The following is a 13,728-nucleotide window of genomic DNA, read 5'->3' on the forward strand; positions in this document are numbered from 1 at the left end:
CTGTCCAGCCCTGGCCAGGGCTCCTAGCCGCCAGACTCTCAGCAGGCCCCTGCTTCTGGCTACCAGTGCTCTCTGGTCCAGCAACATCCATGATCTTGCCAGGCCATGGATGTTGCCAGACGAGAAAGTCCCAGATTTCAGAGGTTCAATCTATAGTACAGTCCTCTGTGATGTAAAGGAAGGAGAGCTGGCATTCTCTTGGAGTTTCCTACCATTCAAGCACTAGCTTTTCCTTTACATCAGCAGAGTCAGATGACAGAGCAAACTAAAGACTCTTTTCTTTCAGGTTTTGAAAAGTATGTGGTTAGGAGATGTTTACTGATAGCCATGACAGGGTAATATGAATAAGGTGGAGTTTATTTTTGCATTGATTTATCTCTTTACATTTTATACTAGGGGTCAGCAACCTTTCCGAGGTGGAGTGCTGAAATTTGACCGTTTTGACCTCCTATGTACGGTCCATGTGCTGGTGTTACTTTCTAAAGTCACTAATCGTTCTAAGTACAACAGTTCCGTTAATAAATACATTAAGATGCAGAGCTTGACGGTCCCAGGGCCCCCCACTGTGCATAGTTCACTGGGTTAGCGATTTGTAAATAGTTTTTTTTTATTACAAGGTTTATTTCCCACACATTTATCCTTGTTTAAGTAAGAAGTTGTTTGATCAAAATAAAATGCCTTAGTGTGTGTGCCATCACCATATGGCAAGAGAACCTTTTAAAATGCAAGCTGTATATTCTTCAAGATGCCTTGTAAGAATAAGCTTTTAAAATGTTTCCAGGATGACTTTCTTCCTCCATTCACTACTTCTTGATACTCCCAGGAAGCTGTACAGTAGTGATTTGTTTTAATTAGCTTGTTGAACTGAAACTACATCTGTCCAAATTCTCCCTTTTTCTCCTGTTGCTCGCATATACATGATATAAAGGGTTTTAGCTAATTTGAATCAGTGAATTAAACACTGTAGTCTTTGAATCTCTCATTCAGGGAAAAGAAGTGATTTCTGTGGGCTATGCTAGGGTCTGGCTCGGCAGCTTAATATGCTGAAGTTCTTGTTCAGTGCACCAGATAGGATATAATTTAGTGGAAATTGGCAAGACTGCAGTATTTAGACAGAGCCAGTCACAGCAGTTCAGGAAGAGAGACCAGAACAGTGTGTTTGTTAAATGATGCTTATGTCCAGTTTGGGATTATTAAGCAGTAGGGAGAGGGAAGTGCAATTTGTTCACAATTCTAGATAACTGAATTAATGGTGACAAAAAAACAACAAGGCCCCTATTAAGTACAAATTCTGTCAGACTCTGATTTCACAACAGGCTTGTCTACACTACCACCTTCCTTCGAAGGAAGGATGGTAATTAGGGTGTTTACTAATGAAGTGCTGCCGTGCATAGGCAGCACTTCATTAAGCAAATTCCCCCCTGCGGCAACTTTGAAGTTTTAAACTTAGACGTACCAGCACATGTCTAGCCGCGGCTCACCCGCCGGTACTTCGAAGTGCTGGGGCAACTTCGAAGTCCCCTTACTCCTTACACTTTGAAGTACCGGCGGGTGAGCCGCGGCTAGACACGTGCCGGTACGTCTAAGTTTAAAACTTCAAAGTTGCCGCAGGGGGGAATTTGCTTAATGAAGTGCTGCTTATGCACAGCAGCACTTCATTAGTAAACTCCCAACACCCTAATTACTATCCTTCCTTCGAAGGAAGGTGGTAGTGTACACAAGCCCAACCAGTTGTCCAAAAAGAGCATGTACGTTGTCTGGCTTATAACTATCAAATGTTCAGCAGATGAAATAGCAATGCATGTCATATTCCAAAGGCTGACTTCAGTCTCTGTGTGTGTGTGTAAGTTAACCTTTGCAAATCAACACGTAAAGAAAGAAGTTCAGTGTGGCACAGTGATGTAATTTATGTTTTGTTTGAAGCATTGCAGAGCTATGAGAATGTCTTTTACTTGTTGCAGTGCTAGTCAGAGGCAACATAAAGAGGGCAAAAGAAATCCTTCTAGTGTTCTCTGTTACTGCTCTTTTTTTGTGGCTGTTAGATTTCTTGCTCACTGCAAGCCCCAAAATATGCTGACTTTTGCTCTTGCTTGAGTGGCAGATAGATATAGCTTCCTGAAAAGATAATCAATGCTGCTTTGTGCAGTGCAGTAGTGCCCATCAAATGCTAATGGAGTGACTGAATCCATGCTGTATCTGGGATGTCATGGCTAGGAGAGAAAAGGATAATGTCACAGGATTTTATTTCCTTTCCTTTTTAGTAGATTTTTTTTTTAAATGGGCAGAACCATTTTCTAGTCCCCTAAAATAACAACCTGCTTCACTTTTTCTGTACTTTGAAGCTTCACAGCAAAATCTGCAATGGATGTGCATTTGAAATGTGTAAAGGTTTGGCATATTATATATACCTACAATGGTGTAATTGTGCTGGCAGAATGTACCCAGTCTTATTTAAATGAAAATTTGTGTGTGATTAACTGCACCCATCTCTTAAAAAAACAAGTAGCTAATTCTGGCAGGTGCAAAATGTCAACATTACTAATATAGCCAGTTTAGCTAGCGACCACAAAATTAGCTGCAGCCTTCCCTGCAAGGAAGCAAGAAATTGATATGATTTTGAAGAGGCTTCATTTGGTCAATTTCCAGCTGAATTGTTTCAGGGAGAAAATCTTTGGGAGTTTAGCTCTTGTAACTTAAACTTGAACAAGTTGTCTTCAGAGGTTTTGAGTAGATGTCCCCAGATAAGTTAACTGTGGAATATTGGGACTTTCTTGCCACGAAAGCACAATTACGATATGAAGGGTTAAATGTTTTAATAACATTCTTACCGCTTTTTAAACCTTCCACCTCTATGATTTTAAATTTGACAGAAAAATATAACATACTAATTTTGAAAATAATACAATCTTTTTTCTATGGTATATGTCAGAGCTCTGAATCCTTGTGGTAAACCATGTTTTCTGTAAATTGGTTTTACAGAGGAGAAAGTCAGCAAGAACATGAACTTAAAAAGACGGTGTCAGCTTTTTTTTTTTTTTTTTAAAGTTAATTTTCTGATAACCTTTAAATAACATGTCATGAATAAAGGACTGTTGTTGGAGGGGAGAGGAGTTGTGTCAGGTAACAATGTCTATTATTAGGGTTGCCTGACACTTCTCTTTATAATCTCTGTTTTCAGTTGCTTATAACTTAGCCAAACTTAACCTGTCCATACTGGGAGTCTGTCTCAGGTTGAGTATTTTTGGAAATATTCAGCCAAAAGGCTTTAACAGGGATTTTTACCCCAAACCCCATTGTTTGTGCCTATATGAAATTCTGGAAGCTTTTCCTCTGAAAAACTCTAGTACCCTTGCCTTTTGCTATCGTGATGAAAATCTCATGAAATCTGGCCAAGTTATAAGACCTTTTGAAAATCGTCAGTTAAGCCTGCAGAGTAGAACTCCACAGATAAAATTTGTAACCATTCAACCCACACGGAGTATGCTTCAACCCAGGGGCTATGGGAGGCTGCATAGGATTTTCCCCTGTGATGGTACATCTCTGTGTCTCCTCTGCACTCTTACAGACTGCTCTGCTAAGCCCAGGCACTGAGCAGGAGGAAGCCAGCTGAATCAACTGCCAGAGGGACAAGAGCCAGATCTGGGGAGAAGTTGAGGGAGGTAGTTTGGAAGAAGGTGCTGTGGTGGGGGTTGGGTGTTAGGAGGGAACTGGAGCTGAAGGCTGAGAGGGAAACTGGAGTTGGAATGTGGAAAGGAGATTGGGAATGAGAGCCAAGAATGAGACTGGGCCATGTTGGTCAAGGAGATAAAGCCTGGAAGGAAAAGGATCCCTGGCCTGGAAGCCAGTAAGCTGAAAGGAGGGAGGGGAGAGCAAGGAGGGTCTCAGGGCTGTTCTCCACTCTGACACACTGTGTACAGAAAGTGGGGGCCCACAAAAACCTTTAAAAATACCCAGCTTTTATAGGCTCCACTTAAAAACGCTCTCCAAGGTCACAGGTTCCCTGACCCTGGGGGTGGGGAGTATGACACTACCACCAAGTGGAAAAGCCCCCCTAAAAACCCAGGAAGACACACTTGGCTATATTCTAGTGGGGTAACTCCCTAAGCCTCCTCACCCTTTCCTTAGGAGATAGCTTGGAAATGAAGGGCTGTAATCTGATAGCTGATCCTTTTGGTCTGGGCATATACACAGACAGTCCTCTAGGACACAGGCATCAAATCATTGCCTTAAAAAAGTAGTTTATTCTTACAAGATGGGGAAAAAACCAAAACAAGTAAATAAGCATACTTAGTTACTGGGTGTAACCAAAGCAACTAAAAATTATTAATATTAGAGCAAGAGAATAACCTCCCTGGGATTCAGCTTGGAAGTTAGAGTACAGGGGAAAAATACATCAACCAGCCTAGAAAGTCCCATGCCAGATCCCAAATAAAAATAACCTGATCATGTCTGTCTAAACATTTCCTTTCTACTTACACCTCTATGCACTAATTATGAGACAGCCATGATCTTTACTAGATTTATTCATCCTGCTTAAGCATCTTCTCTGTGTGTTTCAGCTCCAGCTCAGCACAAAAGACTCCTCAGATTGCAATTGTGTTCAATTAAAAAGAATTGCTCTTTCTCCCATTTGAATGTTACAAAAGTATGATGAACATCCAGAAAAAAACGAATACAGGTTGAACCTGTCTAGTCCAGCACCCTCAGGACCTGACTGGTGCCGAACAAGAGAATTTGCGGAACCACAGGAGATCAGTATTGTCTAGCACAGACCCCATAATCACTCCCCTAACTGTGTGTGGACCTCCATCAAAGCTAATTCTAGCCCCTATGTACACTTCTTTAAATTTTTGGATAGCAATTAGTAATGGTATTGGAAGATATTTAATTTAAAAATAATATTGATTTTTAAGTTGGCAATTTGTTTAAAACTTATTTGCTATTATCATTTTTATTTACCTTTTTTCCCCCTTCCCCACAGCCCCCTGCAATACCTTCACAGACCCCCAATGGTTTGTGGACTCCAGGTTGGGAACCACTGGTCTAACAGCCTAACCAACACTACTTCTGCATACAGGGCTCTTAGTAGACACTTGGGGTAAATTTAGAGCTAAATAACAGCACAGAACACTGAGAGCTACGATTGGTCACTGTAAACAAACTTTGTGGGATCATGGAAAACTTGGCCACAGTCATGATAAGTAGTCATCCAGTTAACTAAAATCATTCTGGACCATGGATGTTGCCTGACAAGTGAATGACAGATTAGAGAGGTTCAACCTGTAGTATAAACATTTGTTAAACCTGAAAACAGAGGGGTTAACGTATACAGCCTGGGGGGGCTGAAATAAGGCTGCATATGCAACCTATACCCTGCCACTTCATATTTTTGACTTTGCAACCTTAGTTATCGTTTCAGGGTTCAATTTCTTATTCCTCCACAGACTTGCTGTGTGACTTCAGGCAAGTGGCTGTCCCACAGTTCCTATCTGTAAAATGGGAATAAGAGCACTTCCTTACCTGAGGCTGTGAAGAACTTTTGAATCTACTGATTAAAAATGCTATTAAGATACAGGTGGTATTTTCCTCAACAAAACAGTGGTACTGACTATTATTTATTTTTATCACTGTAGCATTTAGGAGCCCTAGTTATGGAATGGGACTCTATTGTTCTATGTACAGAGCATAGAACAATAGAGTCCCATTCCATAACTAGGGCTCCTAAAAGCTACAGTAGTAAAAATAAATAATAGTCAGTACCACTGTGTTGAAGAGTGTACAATTTAAATAGACAAGATAGACCCAAGGTGGCAGAAGGGGTCTAACGAGAAAGTCGAGTGATCAATGTAATGGCACCAAAGGTAATGTTAGTTTCACAATTCTTATTTATTGGTTGCTTTGGTTTAATGAGGAGAGGATAAGCTGCAGGGAGAGCTACTGGGGAGGACAGAAAGGGGGAGAAAAAGGTAAGAGGAGTGATGCTAAAATAGAGAAACTGGTTGTTTGCACAGGGCAGAGAAACTCCAGTCCAAACTGTATAAAGTTTTCCAAAGGACCAAAAATACACTTTGGTCAAATTCACCAAGTATCATGAAAATTCTAGAGATTTCTTTAATCTTTTTTACAGCATTCTTAGGTGTCACTTCGAGCAATAGTAGATTCAGGGTGATTTGGATTTTTTTAATTGAGTAGGTCCCTTTAAAAGGGATACCAATTTAAAAGGTCTTATTTAAAAATGAGCTACAAGTTGCATTCAGGCAGTGTGGCTCCCTGCAATAGTCTGCGTCTCTTTCATTGGAATACTGGAGGGAAGACCAGTGTAGCAAACATACAGTAGTAACTTGTAGATCCAAGTGACATCAACTTTGTATGCCCAGAGACAATTAACAGTTGTTTTTAAGGAGGAAATAAAATGCAGTAAATATATACAAATAAAAAAGAAATGTAAGTACGACTTACCCAGTGATTCATGATTGTGGGAGGGATCAGAGGAGGAAATGGGTATCGGGCACTGCACCTTTAAAAGACTAACATTTCTCTTATTATTAGACAATAGAGCATGGTGACGGCTGGGTTCCTACCAAGTGCCAAAAGGCAGCAGTTTTCAGTTTTGCTGGAGAGCAGAGCTCATTGGTGAAAGCTCAGCCTATGAGAACCTGCTCTGCTTGGCTAAGTTTACACTAATGTGGACAATTTTTCCCTTAAGGGGTGAAGAATGAGAAAGTTGAGAGGCGGTGCTTTAGAGAACAGAGAGCCTATAGAGGCTAGGACGGCAAAGAGGAAAATCAGAGGCCTTGTTTTATTTGGATGGAAAATGTGAGGTCTGAGAGCAGAGATCTGTAGCTAATTCAGGTAACTGGAAAACTTCTATAGTTTGCCCAATTCCTCTAGTGAGTTACGACTTTTTTTTTTTTTTTATGGTGGATGGGGAGGAGGAGGAGCAGGATATGCAGCAACATCATATTTAAATATTCTGTCTCCAGAAGCAGTCGACTGGCTGAAGTTTTATTTAGAGTGCTTTGACATGTGAGCCCACTGTCAGCAGGAAGCTCTGCTGTCCTGACATCTGAGCTGACAGTTTCTCTTTTGGCTGTGGAATGTTAGACTGCACTAGAAACAGGTCTCGCTGCATATTTTTAGTGTCCGGGCTTCATGCAGGATTGAAATATCAAAGAGATGGATTCACAGACACACATCAGTGTGCTCCAAGCAAGAGAGAACTCAGCCTTAACTTCTTGGAAATTATTTTAACGTTTTTGAAAACTGTTGCCTGCAGTCTAGCTGCATTGGTAGATGGAGGGGGATATGATTTGTGTGTAACCCTTTTAATTCCCCCGGAAGGAATCAGAGTCTCCAGATGTTTCACTGCAGCACAAAGACTCATGTAATCCTTTCACATAGGCTCCTGCTAGTCCAGCGTGAACGTTTGCTGTGATGTGGTAGTACTGCAGCAGTTTCTGAAAGTATCGTTACATACCATCACGAATGATTTTTTGTGGTGCCTTCGTGATCTGAGGCTATCGGAACATATCAACGTATGTTTACTTATGATTTCAGCATTAACTCAGTGTGTGCATGAGAGAGAGGGAGAAATTTTTTCAAGGTAAATTAAGATAGACAAGTAATATCTCGTCCAACTTTTTTGGTCTGTGCTAGGAGTAGAGCGTAATTATCTTTTGTTTTACAGCTGAAAGTTTTAGGTAGAAGTTGCTTTTTAAAAAAATTTAATTATGTTGATTTTGTTTGTTCCTACAGAAAAACAGGAAGGTGTTCTGAGTGGAGAAGATGACAAAGAACAGAAAGATCCCTATTTTGTGGAAACTCCTTATGGCTACCAGTTAGATTTGGATTTTCTCAAGTATGTGGATGATATACAAAAGGGAAACACCATTAAGAAATTAAACATCCAAAAGAAAAGGAAACTAGTACCAGTTTTTACGGGTACCAAGAACTGCCAGCACAGTGGGTGGACCTCAACGGAATCCCTCTGTTCATCAAACAGTGATGATAATAAGCAGCCCTCCTTTGCAGCAAGGAATCAAGTGGTAACATCTGTCACTGCAGGGCCACCTGTTTCCTTTGATGCCTCTTCTGCCTTCTTAACCATTCCTGACTGCAGACAGCTTCCCCCTCCTTCACCACAGCTTCCTGGGCACAATTTTCATGTAACAAAAACTCTCATGGAAACCCGCAGAAGACTGGAACAGGAGAGGGTTATTATGCAGGTGACTCCAAGGGATGTCCGGAGGCCCAGGCTTTCCAGCTTTGGAGGCCTGGGCTCAGCCAGTTCCCTTCCTTCCTTTGTAGGATCTAGTGGGCACAATCAGATGTCTCAACAACTTCAGAATGGGCACCCGGGTAATGGAGACTATAATGCCTATCTTGCTTCCTCTGTGGGCAGCTCCATCCGTCATAGCCCACTGAGTTCTGGAATATCAACCCCTGTAACCAATGTGAGCCCTGTGCACCTGCAGCAAATCAGGGAACAAATGGCAGTTGCCCTCAAGCGCCTCAAGGAGCTTGAGGAACAAGTCAAGACTATTCCTGTACTGCAGGTCAAGATTTCAGTATTACAGGAAGAGAAAAGACAGATGATGGCAGAACTCAAAGGCCAAAGAAAACCCAATCAAAATGACACTTTTAGCTTCCGAAAGCGATCTTATAGTGCAGGAAATGCAGAGCAATGGGGACATCTGTCACAGGCCAGAAGAGGAGGTGAATTATACATAGACTGTGAGGAAGAAGTGGAGCAGAACACACAGAGGACAGAAGAGTTTAGGCAGTTGACTTTTGAAATGCAAGCATTAGAGAGGAAAATCCAGGACAGCAACTATGAAATCCCATCCAATCTTCGGATGAATCGAGAAAGTCCAATAAAAGAAAGCAGATCAGTGGCAGTGGGTGCTGATGAAAATATGAATGACGTGGTCATATATAACAGATCTGCCCGGCCATGTGCAGAGGTAGCAGTGGGGACAGAGAATAACATGAGAAATTCGGGGGTGGGAGTAACAGAGGTGATGCTTGGCCTTACCACAGAAGCAGAAAAAGAAATAGAGCTTCAGCAACAGACTATTGAGGCCCTAAAGGGGAAGATATACAGGCTGGAGGTTCAATTAAAAGAAACTACTCATGACAGGGAAATGACCAAATTAAAACAAGAGCTGCAGGCAGCTGGATCTAGGAAGAAAGTGGATAAAACACTGATGACTCAACCTCTGGTTTTTAGCAGAATGGTGGAAGCAGTAGTACAAACAAGAGACCAAATGGTAGGATGTCATGTGGATGTTGCTGACTCCTGTGTGGGAAACCATCTACAAATGAGAGATATTGGCATATCCTGCCGGCCTAATTTGCAGAGTACAGCAGTGGGTCCAGAACTGCTAATGAATCAGTGGCTTGTGAAGGAGAGAGCAGACACACGTGACCAATGCACTGGGAAATCTACTGAAATGTGTGACAAGAATGTGAGCACAGAAATGAGTGTTTGTGAAACTGGCATCAACACAGAGGAGTCTGTGGATAATTTGAGTCTCTGCAAGACGGAAGCAGAAATCAAGGAAGTACAGTCCATAGGTTGTGGAGACTGTTCAGTGAATGTGACTCTTTGTCCGCCGAAGGAGTGTGTGTCCCGTACCACAAACACAGAGGTTGTTTGCAAAGTAGAATCTGCAGTTATGGCAGTGCCTCTTACAGCTACTCAGCAAACCAGTACAGTATTGGCAATGGTGAACCAGTTCACCAATACAGAAATGGCTTCTTTGATGGAGTCCAGCACAAATACCATTTTGAGCACTTACGATAAACAGACTAACACTGTGAACGTGGAGATGCGGACTGTGGCAGTGGGAGATGGTCGCGTAAAGGATATAAACACAGCTGCTAAAACACGTTCTGTTGGAGTGGGAACCTTGCTTACTAGTGACTCTCCCTTTGAAAAGCCTTCCGTGATAAAGACCAAGGACTGTGGAGTAGGGCAGATAAACATTCATGAGAACTATCTAGTTGGTCTTAAAATGAGGAATATTGCATGTGGTCCCCCTCCATTATCTGTGGTGCCAGTCAGTACAAGAAGCATTGGTGTTGGGGATGAGCCAGTATATGAATCTGTGGGCATTTTAGCTGAAAGCCCCCTCCCTTCATCTGAAATGAGGACTGGATTGGATCACTACATTGAGCAAGTGCAGAAGCTGCTGCAGGAGCAACAGACGCTGCTAGCTGAAAACTACAGTGAACTCGCAGAAGCCTTTGGAGAGCCTCACTCCCAGATTGGGTCTCTGAACTCTCAGCTCATAAACACCCTTTCGTCCATCAACTCTGTCATGAAATATGCCAGCACTGAGGAGCTGCGGAACTTGGACATCCAGAAGCAGTGTATGGACAGAAGTGCTACCACAGGTACGTTCTGTGTGTGTGCATTCTGGTTGTGATCACGAATACAGTGAATTAGTTATGTGAAAACATATCACTAGCCTATGCAAAAGAAAGTGTGGAATCTCATTCAGTGAATGCAATGTCTGAAAGCATTGGTCATGCACACCTGTTCACTTTAACATCTCCTGTCCAAATCATCACTTGTTAGCAGTAAAGAGAAGGTGAGGAAGAACATGGCTATCCTAATACTGCCAGTGTGAAAGTGCAGAGCTTGACGGAAATACTTAAATAGATGGATATATGCAAACATCCAGTGTCTTTGTAAAGACAGAATTTAACCTGGGATATTTATCCAGTTTTATGATTTCAGACTATTCAGTTTGACGTAGGTCCCCGTCCTCCTTGATGGCAGTGTGAAGCTTTTTTTTTTTAAAACAGCAATGGCAAGGCATGTTTGACTTTCCCATAAGTCATATTCATTTTATAAGATGTTGAATATTCTGATAGTGGAGAGTAGCCATCTCCAGCCTCTTTCTCAAACTTGGTAGCTTTGCTTCCACATTCTTTGTTCATCTTCTTGTCTCTTAGTTAGACCTCTGTTCGATATCATTCATTGCTCTATTAGTGCTTCTTAACAGTGGGCCACAAAGGAATGTTTAATAACAAGAACATCTGTGTTTCAGTAAGCATAATAGTCTTCAATTACAGCAGCATGTTTGCAAAGCAGGAGTAAATATTTACTACTTGGGTTTCGTGGTGCTCAGGGGAGGCTTAAATATTTCTTTTGCTTGGTGTCCCATTTATTTTAGAATCTGCGTAATTAACTTTGGGGTTTTTAAAAAATTAATTTGTTCTCTCCTCACAACTTTAAAGGATATTGTCAGCTCCAAAAACCTGATGAGATATTTTTCCAACATCTTATGGCTATGAACTCCCGCTATGTACTATTGCTTTCATAACAATGTGCTTCTTAGAGACTGTTAAGCGATCACCAGTCAACAATAACTTTTGCACAAAGGACCTTTATAAAGACAGCTGAGTAGACCTTATATTTTGCCTCATATGTAAGAACCATCTGTTACACATACACTGGAATAAAACTTTTAATTTACCACAGTACAGCAATAGGCAAATTTTATGTTGGGATAAAGAAAATAATGTATAGCCTGTCTATATCCATACAACATAATATTTTATTTAGCTTATTATCTTCATAAAGATAATGATACTGTAATAAGAATACTTGAGGCATTAAAATGTCACTTTAACAGTTTGTTAAAATGTTGGTTGATGTTTTTATCTATCATTCTGTCTCTCACTTTCAATACATGATGTCACACATTTAGTCCAAAGAGCCTACAAAGTATCTAGGCACAAGTGGAGTGGTGCATCATTTTCTAATAAAGGCATTTTTATCAAGCTTTATATTTACATTCTTGCCAAAAATATTTAGGAATAACTTTGTTTGAACTCATAATGCTATTATCTTTACCTCTGAGAGCAGGGAGTAAATCTCTGTAAATATGATCAATCAATTCATTATTCCTGGTCAGAATTACATGCTACGTCTTTGCATAGGTTTAGAGTTATGAATAGGTCTGATCATTTTAACTGTCATGTAATTCAGCTAAGAGGACATCCAAGAACTTGCAATCTAGTTATGTGTTGATTTTTAACAAATTGTTTGTGTTGTAGATGATGCTTCCTGCCAAAAATCTGTGTATAAATTGTATACAGTGTCTGAACTTGCTGAGCAGTCCTGCCTATTAGAGTAAGTTTGGTAAATCCGTCAGTCCCCTCACTTCACCCTGTCACATGATGGTCAGAACATTGAACTTACTTGGAGTTCAGCTCCCATGGTAACAGGCACATTTATAAATATCTAATCTGTGTGGCTTCCCATTTTCCAAGAAAATACCTGTTCAGTTTAGCTACATTAAAACTTCAGCCTAAGAGGTCAATGCTCCTAAGCCAGAGGACAAAGAGCTTTGGAAGGACCTTTTCTGCCATACACAGTATCATCTGATACTTGGATTTGACATTCATTAGCAAAATGAATGGCTTTAACCTGCCCTCCCCCCGCACCCACCTTTTTAATGAAGAAAATATTTCTTATGTAAGCTGATCACCTGCTTTTCAAAATAATTATATTAAGTTCCACCTTTTCACTTCAAGGGACTTGTGCTGCCGACTGGTGTCTGTGTGCCAGTCGCACTAACTGGTCTGATAATGGAAAGCAGCCTTTTAAACAGAAGAGCCAACATTGAATCAAATGTATAGACAGGAGATCATTGTCTAAACTTAAGCCAAATTCAGCCCCATGAAAGAGTGCTTGAATCTGGTATCTGCTTGTGTCTGGCCTGCATTTGTCCTAATATGTTAACAATATAAGTCCATCATGCACAACTGTTTGAAAATAACACAATTACATACTTCCAGGCCAAAGGCTTTTAAACCATCAGTCTTGTGAAGCTGAACTATAGTTCCCATGTATTCATGAGGTAATGAAGAAATCATGGAAGTTTCTCCAGTGCTCTGGCATGAGAGATGCAATTAATAACTTTTTGAAGTACATATTTACTCTTATAAGGGACTAAAGCTACTAGTGGTTATTTGTCTTCTTCGCCTTCCAGAACCAGCCCTGCTTAGAGGTGAGCTGGGTTGTATTCTTTCTTGCACATCAACAGTAGAATTGTTCACCTAGTTCCAATCAACTACACGTACATAAACCCATTATAGGCTAAATAAAAAAGCAGTCCTGTAACAATTTAAAGACCATTATAGTAGTGCATCAATAAGTCCTAATGTGAGTTGTAGCATTTGTATTATTGGTGATAATATGCAGAGCAGAAAGAATTCAGCCTGACTCTCAGGTCCTTGGTTGAGTGTGGAAGGCTAGTAGTTTGTGGGGAGGCCTAAAATAAATTCTTCTTCGAGTGGTCCCCGTGGGTGCTCCACAATAGGTGTTGGGCTCGCCTGGTGCCGCAAATCGGAAATCTTCCAGCAGTTTCTCCTGGATCGCGCATGCGCCAGCACGCGCCGCCCCCCTGCACGCCCCCGGCCACATGCACGATCTGGTCCCCGCCAGTTCCTTCTCAACCGCCATCGGCTGCAGACGGAATCTACTCAGGCTAAGGCCAGAGTCAGATTAAATAGTGGGTTTTTTTCCTACGTGTCATTTGTTGTTTTTGGTTATTTAAAAAAAAAAAAAAGAGAGAGAAAGCAAAGACAAAGAGAATATCAGCAAAAAAAGAAGAGAGAGAGGAGCGGAGAAGAGAAGAGTGGACGTGAAGGCCGTTCAGGCTGCCCGCTGCCCTGCAGGCCGGTGATCACTATTTGGGGTGGAAAGGCACG

The 13,728-nt window shown here is 41.3% G+C and overlaps 1 protein-coding gene across 5 annotated transcripts in view; it reads left to right on the forward strand.

The window, feature by feature from the left end:
- KANK1 (KN motif and ankyrin repeat domains 1) overlaps positions 1-13,728 on the forward strand; it is a 165,316-nt gene that overhangs the window by 123,935 nt on the left and 27,653 nt on the right. For all 5 annotated transcript variants that reach the window (XM_074994820.1, XM_074994819.1, XM_074994818.1 and 2 more), the window contains exon 3: positions 7,756-10,398. In XM_074994820.1, the coding sequence (XP_074850921.1) occupies positions 7,756-10,398 (2,643 nt within the window). The remainder of the gene's footprint in view (positions 1-7,755; positions 10,399-13,728) is intronic.

This window comes from Carettochelys insculpta, chromosome 5 (assembly GCF_033958435.1).
Source record: "Carettochelys insculpta isolate YL-2023 chromosome 5, ASM3395843v1, whole genome shotgun sequence".
Classification (NCBI taxonomy): domain Eukaryota; kingdom Metazoa; phylum Chordata; order Testudines; family Carettochelyidae; genus Carettochelys; species Carettochelys insculpta.